The sequence below is a fragment of the Dermacentor variabilis genome, chromosome 2 (assembly GCF_050947875.1).
Source record: "Dermacentor variabilis isolate Ectoservices chromosome 2, ASM5094787v1, whole genome shotgun sequence".
Lineage (NCBI taxonomy): Eukaryota > Metazoa > Arthropoda > Arachnida > Ixodida > Ixodidae > Dermacentor > Dermacentor variabilis.
The window spans coordinates 131,577,899-131,595,164 of NC_134569.1; the positions used below are offsets into that span (position 1 = coordinate 131,577,899).

The 17,266-nt window shown below is 44.4% G+C and overlaps 1 protein-coding gene across 1 annotated transcript in view; it reads right to left on the bottom strand.

Annotated features, from left to right (window-relative positions):
- Positions 1 to 17,266, bottom strand: part of pea (ATP-dependent RNA helicase pea) — a 71,635-nt gene that overhangs the window by 7,549 nt on the left and 46,820 nt on the right. The window contains exons 15-22 of the mRNA XM_075681989.1: positions 14,705 to 14,890; positions 14,311 to 14,397; positions 12,664 to 12,787; positions 10,800 to 10,981; positions 8,776 to 8,916; positions 7,154 to 7,366; positions 3,093 to 3,173; positions 2,872 to 3,000 (exon numbers count right to left, since the gene is read on the bottom strand). Coding sequence (XP_075538104.1) covers positions 2,872 to 3,000; positions 3,093 to 3,173; positions 7,154 to 7,366; positions 8,776 to 8,916; positions 10,800 to 10,981; positions 12,664 to 12,787; positions 14,311 to 14,397; positions 14,705 to 14,890 — 1,143 coding nt within the window. The remainder of the gene's footprint in view (positions 1 to 2,871; positions 3,001 to 3,092; positions 3,174 to 7,153; positions 7,367 to 8,775; positions 8,917 to 10,799; positions 10,982 to 12,663; positions 12,788 to 14,310; positions 14,398 to 14,704; positions 14,891 to 17,266) is intronic.

Genomic DNA, 17,266 nt, shown 5'->3' on the forward strand with positions numbered 1-17,266 from the left:
AAGCTGCTTCTACTATTAAGACTTCCAACAGGCATTCTCATGTTCACCGTGCTTCAAGGAAGAAAGAAAAGAATAAGAAAAGAAAAAGATTGTGGAGCAAGGTTGTGTAAGGAAGACCATGCTATAGGACATTCATGACCAAAAAAAAAAAAGTTACAGTGAACATTTACAAATTAAGGTTTCTTTGCGCTTAACATTCAGTCTCTCCTGCATAACTGATAACTGTGTGATGGATCATGTGAAAGCTGTTTAGATTACAACCACGGGATCTGCTTTTTTGAATGTGCAGAGTTGAAAGGAAGGTCCCCACTAATAGCAAATTACTGGTCAACAGTTGCTAACCTCCCTCTCTTTCCCTCTCTATTCTTCCTCCGATTATGCATATTACAAGGTACAATATAATTTCATTGATTCGAACTCCAAGGGGGACTGGAAAATTATTCGAACAAAACGGAGTTTGAAATAAGGAGAACCCCTTTAAATATAGTGCTTGATCAATTGTGCAGTACAGTGCACAAAACCAAAACTGTCACTGGGCTCTCAATAATAAATTTTCATCGCACCTCCATTAGTGCACAACATGTGCTGGAAGAAGCCAGCCTAGGTTCATACAAAGTCCAAGTGTGATAAGATAGTGCCTCGTCATTTGCTGTAAGTGCAATGAAAAATGTGCGAGGGTGTGCCGAGAAGGATGGTGGTTTGATGTCTGCCATACTTCTGTGTACCCAATGCTTTGGATTACGTGATCCAGCACACGCTAAGAGGCGGATGCAAGTGAGCATGCAGTAATATGATCAAGCACACGCTAGAGGGGAGGAGGCCAGGTGAACGTATGTGTTAATCTGACCAAGCATGCACTACGAGGGAGAGGGGCATAGGTGAGCATGGTAATGTGATGAAGTGGGCACTGGGGGGCTCCTTCCTGCTCTTTTTTAAGCCGGATAGGATAGGAGGGCGCATGCTGCTCTGCTTGCTCCAGTTTGGTCTCGGCACAGCGGCAGAACATTGGAACCTCCACCAGATAAAAATGCAACAAAAGAATGAAAACAAACAGAAGGCCGATGGCATCAGCTATAACCGTGGCTATGGCTGCTCGGTTCACACCTACATGATGATGACAGTGCATTTTAGGTTTTGAAGTTTTACTATCAAAGCAGCTCCGGTGCTTTTTTGATGCAGGCTTAGAACGATTTTCCACTAAAATGCCCTTTTGGAGCAGGATGACACAAAGGATAGCTCTTGATGCAATTTGGTGCACTTGTCGCAGCTGTTCTACCCTTGTCAATAACATCACTTCAAAACATTTTTCGAGCAACTTGTACGTGTCTGCACTTAATTCGCTCACTGAATCCATGGAGGCAAAACAGCGATTAATGATGTTCGTGAAGATGTTCTACAAACTAGGTTTCTTCCAACGTTGTGAAAAAAATATATTGATGACTGTCTACATTGATGGGTTTTTGTTAAGACATTGCAACTGGTATCTAGGTACCTAATATCCAAATGCTGCTATGTTTATAACTTTTGTGGAATAGGATATTGATTTAGGCCAGTTCGTCCATTACAGCACAAATAAATTATGCAAGAACTCCACTGGAGCTGTCAAAGTATGAGTAAGTATACCCCGAAATTTAACTTGCCCACCCTCAAACTTTAAGTTGGCCCACCTCCATATTTCAATTTGGCTCAACCCCAAATGTAAGCTGGCCGACCCCCTAATTACAAGTTGGCCCACCCCCGAATTTCAAGTTGACTCACCCCCAAATTTCATATTGGCCCACACCCAAATTTCAAGTTGGCCCATCCCCAAATTTCACGTTGGCCCAACCCCAAATCTCAAGTTAAAATTATGGGGTTTTACGGGCCAAAACCATGATTTGATTATGAGGTATGCCGTAGTGGGAGGCTCCAAAATAATTTGGACCACCTGAGGTTCTTTAATGTGCACCTAAATCTAAGTACATGGGTGTACGCCTGTGTGTGTCTGTTTTCTCTTCTGTGTCCTTGTGCTATCTGCACTACAGTAAAAAACGGGTGTTTCTGCATTTAGCCCTCATCGAAATGCGGCCACCGTGGCAGGGATTCAATCCTGCAACCTCATGCTTAGCACCCAACACCACAGCCACTAAGCAACCACGGCAGGTCAAATTTCAAGTTGGCCCACCCAAAATCATTCAGTCCACCTATTTCAAGTTGGCCCATGGCCGAACTTCAAGTTGGCCCACCTAAATTTCATTTGGCTCACCCTTAAATTTTAGTTGGCCCACCACTACTAGTCTTCTCCATGCATTTTCTATGGAACCCTATGTATCCCTATGGCTATGCATAAATCTGATCATATTGGTATTCTTTCTGATCAATTTCTTTTGTTTCAATTGTTCCTTATCACTTATAAGCTACCAATCATCTACAGTTACCCTATTATAATGATTAAATGTTTTAACTTCACAATTTACGCATTTCTGTACAGATACAAGGCATTACATTTTTCACGTGACGGACAGACTTTGCTTGGGTACTCGCCAAAGAATGCTTACACATTAATATGCAAACTGTGCAAAGTGAACGAGGGCACATAAGCAAGCAACATAAATCAGGAGGACTGGTGCAAACTTCCAACTTTCAGCTTAGCAGCTTCCAAGATGGATAACTTTGAACTTGACTGCAGCTCTTGACTCTCCTGCAGTGTCACTGCATAAATGTGCAAGCCATCTCCAACAATAATCCCTTCTTGCCTACCATACAGTTATAAAAAAAAAATTATATGTAAACTGCACAGTGATACAGCAGAGCAGTCAAAGCTATTTTGCAAAAAAATCCAACAATGTAATTCATGTAACAAACATGGCAGAAGTTCAATTTCTCACATACCTTTGGCCTGTAGAACACATTTTGCACTGAAAGCATGGAGACCACTGTGAGGATCTCCTCACTGCAGCCCAGGTGAACAGACATGATCAACATCTTGGCCAAGTTGGGACTCAAGGGGAATTCAGCCATCTAGGTAAACAGAAATTACACAGGGAGATTAGGGGGCAAGATGCCCACATTACTAAATTGTTGAAAAGACACGGAATCTAAGCACTGCATACCCTTCGCCCCAGACGTGTGAGGAGTCCCTCGTTGTCCAATGCACTGAGGGAATGCAGCTGCTCCAACGCCATGATGAGAGTCTAGAAAAAGCGAACATGGAACGATGTAATCATTGTATACCATTAAATAAAGAAACAGCAGGTTTCTTGAATTGGTTGAACAGAATACACAAGCATAAAATGGAAACCTGTGCAAAAAGACACATCAAATATTTATTGTCTGGGCCCATATAGCATCTACAATCATCACACAATATGTACTTAAGGTTGTTCAGCAGTTTGTATTGAATTATAGTCACTGATAGAATTCTTGGGCCCTAAAGACACGCAAAAAGTGTTTTGAAAAAATGAAACAGTGTCTCTTTACTTTACTAAGCACTTTACTAAGCACTTTACTAAGCATTTTACTCTGCTAAAAGCTGAAAAACTCATTGCCACAATTTTTAATGTGGTGAACTCCAATGGTGAACTTCAATGGTTTTTATGCTCTTTTTGGAGCAACTGTGCTCTAATGACGGAGTGATGGTGCCAGTTGCATGTTCCAATGAAACATTGAGAGCAGGTTTCTAGCAATGAGCAGATTTTATAGCAATGCCTCTTATGCTATTCCTAGTTCCCGCTTTTTGCGCTTTGTCAGTGGTCTCAGAGTGACACGCCACAGCAATATCAATGGGATCAGCTGGTCATGAACAGTGGACGATTAGAGTGGCACAGATTCGAGCAGAAGGCATTGCTATAAAACTGCGGCCTGCATCTCGATCATTGTCATGCTGATGCTACAGATGGATGAAAGTACAGCCAAATCGTGCAGCAAATCTTTGTCGGTGCTTACTAGATTGACTTAGGCTTTGTCACGTACAGTTTCAAGGAGGCATAGGCAGCATGGCCGATGACCATTCTGGCGACGTATCAAAACAAAAATATTGCTATTTTTGCAAGACTCGGTGACCAAATTAGTACACGGTCATGTAGCCAAAGTCCAAATTATCGCAAAGCGTGCTGTAAGGTATCTGAAATTCTGGCCGATCTTATACATTAAGTCTATGGGGCTAGTGGCAGTGCTGCGGTAATGCTCAAATAATCAAGCACGTCCAAATTATCAGTGTCCAAATACAGTCTGTGGGGATCGAGGTGCCTTCTTGCGCCTCGTCTCCCAGCTCGTGCGTTGTGCTTAGCTCAGTCTCCGGGAACTGCCACTGTAACGGCAACATGGTGCCCACGGCTAGCGCACTGGAGCCAATTTCCCCTACAAACCGTGCTTCTCCCTTCCGGGGTCGAATCGCCACGCAAGTGTCACCGACATGTGCCCTCTCCACCCAACCTCTCTTCCTCTGAGCGCTTTATTGCCACAGCAGATGCTCAAAGGCCTGCAACGAGTTGGTTATATGAGACCTCTGCTCCGATGACTCCTCGTTCTTGCGTTTGGTGGACCACTTCCCGGTTAGCCTTAGTGCAGCGGGCGCGCATACTCAATTGGTCATGCGGTGGGCCTTTGCCCGTAAGTGCCATGATTGTCGCAGTGTGCTGTATCCTGGGTGAATAAACCCGCGTTTGTTGGCGATTTGACTCTGGAGTCTTCTCTGCACCATGTCGGAAAGTCGGCCAACCCTGCCGTAGCGCCTTTGTGCATCACGGAGCGGAGGAGTGTCGTGCCCTTTCCTGACTGTCGCTCGTAGGGTGAGCCTTGTGAAAACCCATCTCTACAAGTGAAACTTTGATATAACGAAGTTGTACTTGCAGAGGAAAAGTTTGTTAAATCGCACATTTCATTAACTCAAGGTTTTAAGTTTTCGCGGTAGGTTTTAAGTTTTTGCGGTAAAATAATTTCACAATTTCCCAGAACATTCCTGATGGATAATATCTTGTGAGTAAGCACTTATCAACAAAGCGCAAGAAGGTCAGGCTATAATAGCATGGTTATGAGTACCAGCGCGTGGTGCAGATTGCGCTGAAAGCAATGCATCGGTGTGGCTCATCCCGTCCGCAATTTGCATGTGTGGTGTCGCGAGGCACCATATATGTTGGATGCCATGGCTGACTGTGCTTAGTGCCTGCAGCTATCACCAGATGGCGGCAACAAATTGAAAACAGAAGTGTAAAAAGATAAGCATATTCGTCCTGAGAAAAAAGAGGTTGCAGGTTCGCCAGAGATGATGCATTAATGACGATCACAAAGAGACATCTACTTGAAGCAATGTTTGTAGTTTTATCAGTGTCACACGTGCTCAGGCAAACTTAAAGGGACACTAAAGCGAAACAATAAATCAGTTTAGACTATTGAAGCGTTGTTTCAGAACCTTGCAGGCAGTCATTTCAAAAAGATAGTTTGACTATTAGATGAGAAAATGAAGGTTCAAGTATCAGTATTTGAATTTCGCGCCGAAACCCCAGCAGCCAGTACGTCAGCGTGACGTCAGGGATTCCAAAGTATGTTTTTGCATTTGGGCCGCGTTGGCTGAATAAAGGTTTCCGAAACTTGCCATATTTATTGTTTTGTTCCTTTAGAACACAATGTAGTCCATCTGTACCGCCATATATAATTAGTAGGCCCTAGAAGATGCCATAAAGATCCATGACGTCACAGCCACCAGGTGCGGGAACTTAAGTAGGCATCGCCACCCGTATTTCGTTCTTGCGCTTTTTCTGGCTTACCAAACGTCTTATCGTTGTAAGAGTGGTGTTTTTGGTGTGGTAGAAAGGTAATTTACTGATGCAGAAGAAATCATTTTTCACTTTAGTGTCCCTTTAAACAGATCTCACTCATTGACCATGAACACTCACTATCACAACGTGAGCGAACGCTTCGCACCGTGTCTTGGAAACTTGAGATTACGCGATCACCGACACTAGAGGCGCAGGAACACAATGCGCATCAAGGCACCAACCACCTTCGCTCAGCCTTTGCACATTGCAGGTCTGTGTGTGGCTCAAGTATGGACGCCCATGTGCAGGCACAGCAAGGGTAGAGGATGAAATGCATGTGCTAGGGGGAGAGGGCAAACAGGCACGAGCCTCCTGCCCCCTCCTCACCCCTCCCCACTGGTCTAGCATGTGCTTGATAAATAACCTTTGCCTTGACTGACATTTTTAGTTCTTCACTGGATTTACCAGTCATACAGACTCCAAAAGGTTTGAAATGGCCGAAAATATTGTTAAATTGAAATAGTGTCATGAAATTACTTAAAATCACAAAAAAACAAAGATAAGCATGGTTTTAAATGGAACTAACATCGGACTAAAATCGAGAGATGGAAATAGTTTGTCATATTGTCAATTTCGTTAAAATCGAGGTTCGTTACATCAAGGTTTGACTATAATTGGTTGGTGACTGTACCCGGGAAAGCATATGAATGAGGAACATATCAGCAGAGTTCTACTGAGCATGTGGCTGTGCTGTGACAAAGTCCGAATATTTAACCGTCTCAGAAACCTTACATACCAAAAAACTTGTTGCTTAGTTATTACAGCTAAACCTCATAATAAAAGTCACATCCCACATTAAAATACCTTTGCTGTAAACAATATTCTTTATAAGCACATATTTGTTACATGTTGATGTCGGCAAGAAATATTTTAGATTTATTTTGTTATACGATCAAGGTTTGACTGTACTCTAAACTGTTATAACAGAGCAGCTTTGAAGACACTGTGCCAAAGTAAGTCAGCCATACAGTGTGCACAAGAACACAAGTTATAGCAATCATGACAACTAAATGCCATGATGCCCTACAGGCAACAGCCAGCATAAGACACTTTCTAAGAGTGGTGGAGTAAGCCTGAGTCATCATCTGTGGTTTGTGTTGAGCTGAGCGGAAAAACTGCAAGAAAAGTAGAGAGGCGAGGTTGACAGGACAGATGCTCAAAGCGTCAGTGCTGTTTGCCATGTCTCTCCCCTTGTCTCGCAATTCTTCCTCTCAGCACAACATTCAAAATGTGTTACCAATTAGCTGAACAGTCGACTTTGCTATGCTACATGTCCTTGCCACATTGGGATTGTGGAAAGGGCCACTCAACACTTTTGTTTGCTTATAAGCAGCGGTCTAGCCAAAGTGCAGGCCTACCTCAGTGGGAGGAGCATCCATGAAGTCAAACGATAGGAGATCATTGATGCCCATAGCCTTTAGCTGGAGCACAGTGGAGGCCAGGTTTGTTCGCTGTATCTCTGGCACGGGTGTCGTTAGCATCTCGTCTCGGTAGGCTCGCTCTGTGTATAGACGGTACGTCTTGCCTGGCCCTGTGCGGCCAGCCCGACCAGCCCGCTGCTTGGCCTGGGCCTGTGGGGCATCGACAGAAAGAGAATGCATTGACAGAAAAGGAATGAAACAACATTTTTTGTCATATTGGCACTTATAGCAGTTGGCTGAAAACATTCAAACTTGTGTCTGGTTCCTAATTATTGTGAAAAGAACGATAATTGTGGCAATCCAGTTGCCTCAATTAAGCATGAATAATTAAAGAGTCCCAAAAATAGTAAATCCGGAGCTTGAGGTTTTATGCCCATACTGGCAAACTATTGCTGGGTTAACACAAGAACCGACAGGAACCGACAGAAAACCACGCCAACGATACAAACATGTATCGTTTCGAGAACACTTTGTTTCTCATTACATCAATTTGCACGAAAAAGACATGCTGCTGTTTGCAGCTTCCAGACGGTGAGGCATGTGATGTGGTCGAGCCATCTCGGCATGCTTTGTAGCTAAGGCCAGATGTGGACTCCAAGTTGAACTTGCCTCATAGCACGGCTCTTGTTTGTGCCACAGATTTTACAGCGGTCGTCGCATGTTGCGAAAAATAAAATTAAGACATCGGTTTTACTATCGGCCACTGATTTGTGTGGAGAACAAACTGCAGCCAACGTTTGTGCCGTTGCTGGTGGTGATGCGCTCGGGCTGGGCGGCCTGCATGGCAGCACTGGCCGGCTGGCTTCTCACCATTATGCTGGCTGTTAATCTTGCGGTTGTGCAGATGCAAATATGCTATAGTACAGGAAAACTGCCATTTGTCAGCAACCAGCATCCAGAAAATGGCGAACAGGAAGACGTCGTGCTCCGTGGTTGTACAATTATCACATAAACCCACCTATCAATAGTTATTTATTGTAATTTCAATTTTTTGATATCTTTTTTGTGATTGCTTATCTTTTAGACAGCGGCATATACGAAGTTTTGCCATTTCACAACATACAACAACCCTTATTTTGGATAGAACGGATTTCAGATATGACGGACCTTCCTCACTGGATTATCAGTCTGTTATTATGAGTATTGACTGCATGTATGAAAGTGGAAACAAGACTCAGTACACATATGGTGGTGATTGCACATTTGAAGTAATGCGCCTTTTTGGAAAGAAATAGTATAACCTTGCATTGACCTGAAAATGCTGCTATGTTTCATAAAGTTCAGACTTCTTTTTTTTTTTTTCCCCTGCCGCTGCCTTCTGGCTCCTGACTGCAATGATTTTATGATGGCTACTGCTGTGGTGGCCTAAAAGTATTCACATTACTCCGTGTTTACTGCTACATACCCACTCCGAAATGACCAAATACCTTCAATGGGTGCTTTGATGCCACACAATGATATATATAAGCTGAGACCTCATGCAAGCCTGAGTAAATACCTTTCTCGATAATTGACGGTCGAAACAAGGATTTACTGAAGTGTATACGAGACCTTCATACCTGTGAGATCGGTGTGACAACAAGAGAATCCATGCCAGTTTTTGGGTTGTAGACATTTTGCTTGACAAAGCCTGGGTCCACGACATAATAGATTCCATCGATAGTCAGTGATGTCTCGGCAATGTTGGTAGCAATAACGACCTGCAAATGAAAGAAATGAATGCAAACCAAGGAAGTCACAATTCTGCACCAAAGTGCAACGCAGTGGTAGGGAAGCCTAGCCAATATTATGTGCAGCAAGACTTGCAGTGTTTGGCACAGCATTGGTTGCATGAAATATTTGAAGCAATGCATTAAAAATATGCACACATCTCTTTAGATGAAGTCAGGCGCTGTATCTGCCTCAGGAAAATCATGACTTCATGTTTACCTTTAGTGCCCCTTTGACCTGTGACCAATGAGCACAGCTTGTCATGAGCAATTCGATGTTGATATATTTCACCAGTGGAAATACAGATTCAGCTAGAGCACGAAAATAGTTAAATGTGGATGCCATATTTTCACGTATACAGTAGAACCCCGCTGTTACGTTCCTCACTGCTGCGTTTTCCCGGCTGCTACGTCGTTTTCATGCGGTCCCGGCATAGCTTCCATAGGATCCAATGTATAAGGAACCCCGCTGTTACGTCGTAGCTGTGAAAACGTTCCCGCATGATACGTCGCAACTTAGCACTCCGAGCCCGCCTGGGCTGAAGTAGGCAACGCGCTCCAGCCGCCATTTTGGCTTTTGACAAGTTTTGGCTGGGCTTGGCCGGGCTTGGCTATGGAACTGGCTGCAAGAAGCCGCACGCCAGTTCGAGAGGCCGCCACTAAGTGGCCATTCGTGAAAAATGCTCTCACTATCATCACTGTGATTAGGGTCACCGCATGGTTGTTGGACGGGTCGACTCACGGAGGAAGGAAACTCGGGAGAGGCCCTCGCGTCACTCTTTGTGAAGCAAAAGTGAAACCGGAAGTTGGCGTTGCTCGTGGCGTTGCTCCGCCTATCGGGCCAGCTCTCCTCTCTTGTTTACATTTCTCCCACGGCGCGCCGCGCGCAACCGGGCTGCTCGGACGCGCGCGCTCCGCAGCAATACTAAACAATCGTTAGCAGGTTAGCATGATTACGCCAAAGAGGGCAAAATTTCCCGCGGATATTCCTTTGTCCGTTGCCATTGACGTGGCGCGGTGACGACGAGGAGCACGCGCCGCATGATGCCGGGGAGTGGCCAAATCCTAGCTTTGGAGAAGCCGTCGCGGCTCTAGACCTCCTCCGCAGGTACGTCGCACCTCACAGCGACGCTGACAGCAATGCGGCCTTCCAGGCTATTGAGAAACGTGTGGCGATTTCTAGCGAGCGAAAGAAACGGCAAGCCATCATTCTAGACTTTTTTAAGTCCTAAGCGCACTCTGTGGAAATAAATTGTCTATAGTTGAAGCTGCCCTTTTTTTCATTCATTTTCGGAGCTTTCCTCACTGTTGCGTTTTCCCGGCTGTTACGTTTTTTTTCCCCGGTCCGGTGAAAAACGTATGAACGGGGTTCCACTGTACTATAACTCCCTTGTGCACATAACCCACAACTCTAACACTGCAAAACGCCGAAAATAATTCCATTTTATATCTTCAATTCATTGCTTCGCTCATCACTGCTCGCTATAGACTGTGGCGCAGCTTAGTGGCTGCACCAAGGCGCATCACGCGGCAGAGTTTGTTGTGCTTACACATGGAAATTTATATATTTTTGTTGTGCGTTCATACAGGAAAAGTACCCTATGTTGCTACAATTCACCAATACAAATAGGTCTCATTCACGGTGCAAAAGTTGACACAATCACGATCAGACAACAAAATCAGCAACATTCTACAACATACATGGGCAAACTGTAGTAAGCGAAATCCTGCAGAAGTCACGTTACTTACCACAGCAAAGGCTTTCACAGAAGTTATCAACTCTTCCCATATTAAAATAATGTAAACAAGAAATAAGATTCACAGCGCAAAGTTTAAACTGGGCCAAACAAAACTTTCAAATGAAAGAGGATCACCTTTCTGGAGCCTGGAGTTGCAGGTTCAAATATCCTGGTTTGCATTTCACTCGGCAGCGCGGAGTACACGGGCAGAATAATAAGTTCAGGGACGTCAGGTCCAAGGGACTTCATCCGCTCATACAGAATCTCACAGGCTGTGTCGATTTCTTCTTGACCCGTGAGAAAGAGCAAAATGTCACCTGTGAAAAGAAAATGAAGAAATGAGGGATCAGGGAGTAAAATTTGGAGAAAAACATTCACATCTGAAACCACTGCTTTAGTTCTCTTACACTTGTTCTTGGGTAGTATAAACACTCACCGACGTACAGTGAAACCTCGTTAAACCGTAGTTGGCTGGAGCTCGGAAAAAGTGTGTACTAAACGGTAGTGCTGCTTAACCGAAATAGCATGAGATCGCCCACTTACCTGTCGAAAATGGAACTGAGAGAGTGCGATGAAAGAGGAAAAAACATGCAGTATTTATTTACTTCGCGCGACAAAAGTGTTATTTTCATTTGATGCTGCGGCGGCCTAGCAGCGATGACAGTAGCCTCAAACTTACTGAAGCTGTGAGCCAGCTTTTCAGCCAGCCCCCTCTTCTCAGCAAACACTCGCATGGCAGATTTCTCGTTAGCGTTGCATATTCTCCGTGCACAGGCGCGCTAGCGTTGCAGAAGTCACGGGGCACCTTTCCATTGCGGGGTGCTGTTCTCGTTGCGAGGACTGCATTCATGAGGCTGACGTAACGCGCAGCTTTTGCCACTGTCGGGCCTGAATCGGCCATGCTGTCACTTTCCGTGTCATCCTTATCACTGTCGCTAGGCAACACTTCAGCAACAACAGAGGAAACAATGGCAAAAAGTTGAACCTGGTAGCCGACATCTCTTCATGGTTGCAGCAGCGTTGCCGAGCAACTTCTTCACATTGCAAATGCCACACACAGTAGTCAACAGTAGACTCATGTCGCGTGCCAGCGCCGACTTCTTCGTGTCACGTTCGATAGCACGAACAATGTCCAATTTTTCTTCTATGTTGAGCACCCGGTGTCTTTTTTATCCGAGCTTCAGCATGACATGAGTCCTCTCTGGCACGGCGCTGAAATGACGATGTTGATGTGGCTTCACGCGCAAACGCACAGGGCGCTTGGACGCCGTTGTTCTGCCAGGCCGCCTGATGGAGAAGAGAAGATGCACTGCCGTGTTTGTACGGCGAAAAGTGGAAACACTATGTGTTAACCGATACGTATGCATAAGATGGGACGGTTTATGTGGATACAAAACACATTATGTTCACTGGCTGCTGAGTCGGGGATTTGGCTTTACTACTTTTAAAACAAAACTACTGTTTAAGCGGGTACGGTTCAACAAGGTTTAACTGTACTTCAGTAGGCTAATTAAAACACAACATATTGGAGCATCTCCAATATCACTCCCAAATTGGCCAATGTGGCAATATAATAATTAATGTATGCGTGGGTACTAATGACACTGTACTCACTAACTTCTTCCAACCTTCTGCAACACATTGGTTTCTACCTCATATGGGGAAGTGCAGGCAATACATATAGTATATGTACAACTAAGGTCTACCCTTAAATGTAACAATTGCCAGTCATATCCCTACTTCGGTTCTGCATTTCCTTGCTTTTGATAACCAACGATACAACAAGTGCACTGTCGTAGGCTGATTCATGCATCCCTATAATTTCAAATTATGGCAATGACCACAAGCTCTCATACTGGATTAGAAAGCAGCTTTTACTTTTACCAAGCTTTAAGCATACTTAGAGGTGTTAGCTGTAACCAAATAATCCTACTGACAGATTTAAGCTTTAATTCTGAATGTGACAGGTATGCTAAGCATGTAAATTTTAGACACTAACCGGGAGGTTCTGTCAGATGGATCTGCATCACTGTGATAAGCGAGGCATCCAGGTAGTCCGTCTCTGGCTCCTTTGTGTACAGGATTTCGACAGGAAAGGTCCTCCCCGGAATGGTGAAAATGGGCTGTTCCAAAAGGACATGGATCAAGTTATGATATGAAGAACTCGTTATTCTTCTGTCATATGCTGTCCTTCATAGGGCTTGTGTTCCTTTTATCTTTCTTTTTTAAATATATGATGCTTAGGAGATATTGGCACTTTTAGTTGGTGTTGGCTGCTCCTTTTCACTTAGACATGCAAAAATAGGAAAGGCCACAGACATAAAAAAGAAATTTAACTTAAAATCAACTCATAAATCACATAAAGTGAACTCGTATAAATAAGTGAATTCACTTTATACCCTTCATAGAAGAGTGCTGCTTACAGGCAACACACCAGAAACAAATTATTTTCTTGCTGAAATCCGGTACTGAGCACAGTTTCCTGCTAAGTGTCTTTGGCCAACACTGAACAACAGGCAGCATGCACCATTTGTTGATTTAGAGCAAGAACAAAGGATAAGGGAGAAGTTTAGAACACGCTTCACATTTTTCTAAAGGTGCCGTCAGAGGAGAAAGACCAACGCAACATCTCTGGCTGCAGTGGTGTCACGCACGTGATGTAAAGCAAGTAAAATGTATGCCTATAGTTCTTACAGCATAATCTCGTTAATTCGACCTTCAAGGATACTGGATATTTATTTTGACTAAACGGAGTTCGAACTAAGGAGCGCACTCTTTCATTACCGTGCCTACAGAAATCGATCAGCCTGGTAACGTGATCAAGTGCACGCTTGGGGCTCCTTCCTGCTTCTGGATGGAAAAGAAGGGCGCATTCCACTATACTTGCTTCAGTTCAGTCTCGGCTCCTCAAGCATCTTTCCTAGCGACAAATCTAACCTTTGCCTTTGGCTCAGGTTTGTCCAAACGGCGGTCCATAGGAGTGAGAAATATTGTTCAAAATAACCGTTGCATAGTTTTGGAGTTTGAATTTGCAGGAGTTTCTCTCTATGCCCGAACTAACAGAACAGTTCAAATTATCTGCGAAGTCTTAATCTAAAGAAGCTAGGCAATAGCCTTGAGCAAAGCTCTCTCTGTTCACTCAAGCATGGGGATGCACGCTTACTCAAGAGTGTGTGTATCATTGTGCTCCTCTACAATGAATGTTGATTCAAACAAGAACCAATGACAACTGATTATATAAAACTTTGAAAAAAAAGCGTTTTTCAGATGCCAGCATGAGAAAAGAAAGCATAGCATAAGTGTTCTGCTCAAATTTTCATTCTTTTTCGCAACTGCCTTGCACACCACTGCATGATCATTATGGCCAGTACACCCTATTCAGTACAGAGCATAGACAGCTTATTTCAAGACGGAAGCAAGCCTGCAGATTTCTGACAGAGATTGTTGCACCTTCAAAGCAGATCCCCGCACACATGTCTCACTTTCAGAAGCCATGTCAAGTAAAAACGACGCATGCTGGACAAAACAAGATTAAAGCTAAAACTCATGTTTCTTCCAGCCTACTGCAAACAGGCAAGCAACAACTTGGCATTCAAGAAATCATATCTATCAATGCAACTGAGAAAAATGTAGAAGTGTCACGTACCGCTTCAAAAAAATATTGTGAAAACTTCACGGCATCCAGAGTTGCTGATGTAACGATCAGCTTTAACTGCGGCCTTTTCTTGACAGCCTGCAATGAGCAAATAAAAATGAAAATGAGAAATATGAGTGTAAGGCATAGGAAATACGCAAGAAAACATTTTAAGCAGCAGCACTTACTAAATTATGATGGGTTCTGATCACCATATAGTGTCATGCGAGTTTCATTTACTCTCACTAAGTGACTTTGTTACATTGCTAGTGTTAATCAAAGACGGGCTAGCAATATCAACTAACACATGATTCTTGAACACACCAGCAGCTTCCAAAAGGACAAGCACATCTTTCTGGAGCAGAGAGGTGATGACACATCGAAGAAACAGATAATTAGCACGTACATTCTTTAGGAGGCCGAACAAGACGTCGGTGTGTATAGTCCTCTCGTGGGCCTCGTCCAACATGATGATGGAGTAGGAAAGTAAATCCAGGTCGATCAGGCATTCTCGCAGCAGCATACCGTCTGTCATGTACTTGATTTGTGTCTCCGGGCTGGTACAATCTTCAAACCGAATTGTGTAGCCCACCTGAAATAGGTAACGAGGAACCAGATAAGAACATGGTATCTTGTTGGTTAGTCAGTACATATTGAGGGCAATAAAGAAAAAAGAGAATCAACATGCAAGATGTATACAAGATACCGTATTTACACGATTATAAGTCGACCCATATTTTTTAATTTGAATATTTGAAGCGGGGGGTCGACTTACAATCGAAACCAAAACATGGCACCACCAAAAAAGCGAGACCAATGGGAGCTACAACGTAGTTACAATTTTATGCTTGCTCTACGGCCCTACGCACAGCTTTTCGCTATGCCATGTGTTTGTTTGCTTTTCGGAAGAGATTTTCAACATTTTTTAGAGTTTTACAGTACAAAAAACACTCATGGGGGGTGGGGGGGGGTGTCGATAGTTGATGGAAGCGCCGCTATTCCATTCGCGGCGGCACCCTCAGAACGGCAGCGCTTGTGGGGAGTCTCGGTAGTTCATGGAAGAGCAGACACCGCTCACGGGTTTTTCTCAATAGGTTGACCAAAGGCATTGGTTTGATGCATTCGACTTGACTGCCAGCTACGTGCTACTTCCATGCTTCTTCAGTCGTGAGTGCTCCAGGCCCATTAATCATTTGGCACTCATTCACAGCAGCGTTGAAGAGGGCTGCCATCCTTTACGCCGAAGAAACAAATTGCTGCGCAGCAGGCCACAAGTTCGATGTTTCTGAACGGGTGGTGCGAGAGTGGCAACTGCAGTGAAGCGAAATTTTCACCTGTGATGGCAAGTGAGGAATTTCCCATGTGCCAAAGTCTGGATGCTTTCCGGAGCCGTAGGCCAAACTTGCGGCGTACGCTGCTGAAATGCGTGATCGGTCCTTGCCAGTGAAGTGCGTTATGGTCATGAAACAAGCCCGGATCTTTGCCTTTTAAAGACCTGCTCCACCGTGAGTACAACGAGTGGCTGGCGGCAGAAGACTGCGAACTTACGCCAACCGGACCTGTCAAAAGAGCCTCCCTGACGGCTGCGTGTGGCTGGGTGCATTCGGCGCGGGCTGCTGTTCCACAAGATGTCGGGTGCGGTCGTTTGCCAAATGTGGAATTTCGCTGGACGATGACGCGCTGTGGGACCGTAGCAGGGATGACGGCGGCAGCACTAGTGAAGACGAGTAGTCCAGTAGTAGTTTTTTTCTGTCACGCGATATGGGGGGGTCAACTTACATTCGAGTCGACTTACAATCGTGTAAATACAGTAAGTGCCAACACGAATAGCACTGAGCTACAAATGTCCTTATGAATAATGTAAAACCATACTGATGCACTGCCTTTATTTTTTCCTGTTTGCAACCAGGTAGCGCCCTGAACCAGTAAAACAGTCACAAGTCTCTGATGTAATGCATTTGAATGAACAAGTGCCTTCCATGTAATTCACAACTTAAATGAGCAATATGTCTTTTACAAATCATGCCTGCATTGAAGTGTTCCATGCATATAGGGCTCACCCTGCAAGTTTCATCTTGGTAAAAGATCACAGCACCATGCCAAAGTGTGATTTCCAGTGTAATGACGTGCAAAGAAATTATAATACCAGGCCATTCAGCATGTGCAGTAGAATTTTGTTCATACATTAAGGGAAAAAAGAACACAGGAAAAAGCACACTAACCAGAAAAATGTACAATCCAAGGTCACAAAAAAAAAAGAAAGTGTAGTTGTCATCTATGTAATGTGAGGTGTTGCGTGAATCATTGCAGTATGAGACACCGACGTGTGCCAGTCTGGTGGGGGCATGAGCGGTTCCGAGATGCGCGTGGTTGCTTTTGCAGCCTTGGCAAAGTTTCGTTCGCGCTCCTCAAATTTGGCTTGTGTCAGCAGCTTCTTCAGGCGGAGCATTCCTGACGGGAAATTCTGACATGCGCACTCAGTGAGAATCATTGTAACGCGAGACACCAATGCACTTCAAGCTAGCGGAACCCCAATGGTCTGGGACCTGTTCTGTCATTTTAATGCTGCAATGGGAAACCGAAATGAAATTGAGCTGGCGGGCAAGGCCAGAATACGATGCCTTGATACCGTCAGAGCGAAACATGACGCTCATTTCACGCCGCCTGCAGCAGGGAACAGCCGCACATTTCTCATTATCGCCGATTGCCGAGTACGATCACTCACTGATAATTTGGGAGTTGACGGGGACTGCCAAAACATCCAAATTATAGGGAGTCTGAAATTCTAGATTCACACGAAAATAAGTGACTTTACTGCACAAGTGGCCAAAAAGGGTGTGCCACATTCTCAGGTGACCAATTTCCTTCAATTTTGCATGATTGGCGGAATATGCATCGGTGTCTGTGAGCGACGGCATTCTTGGCATAGTGCCAAGCACGCTTTTATAACTGTACGGAAATTCTGCTG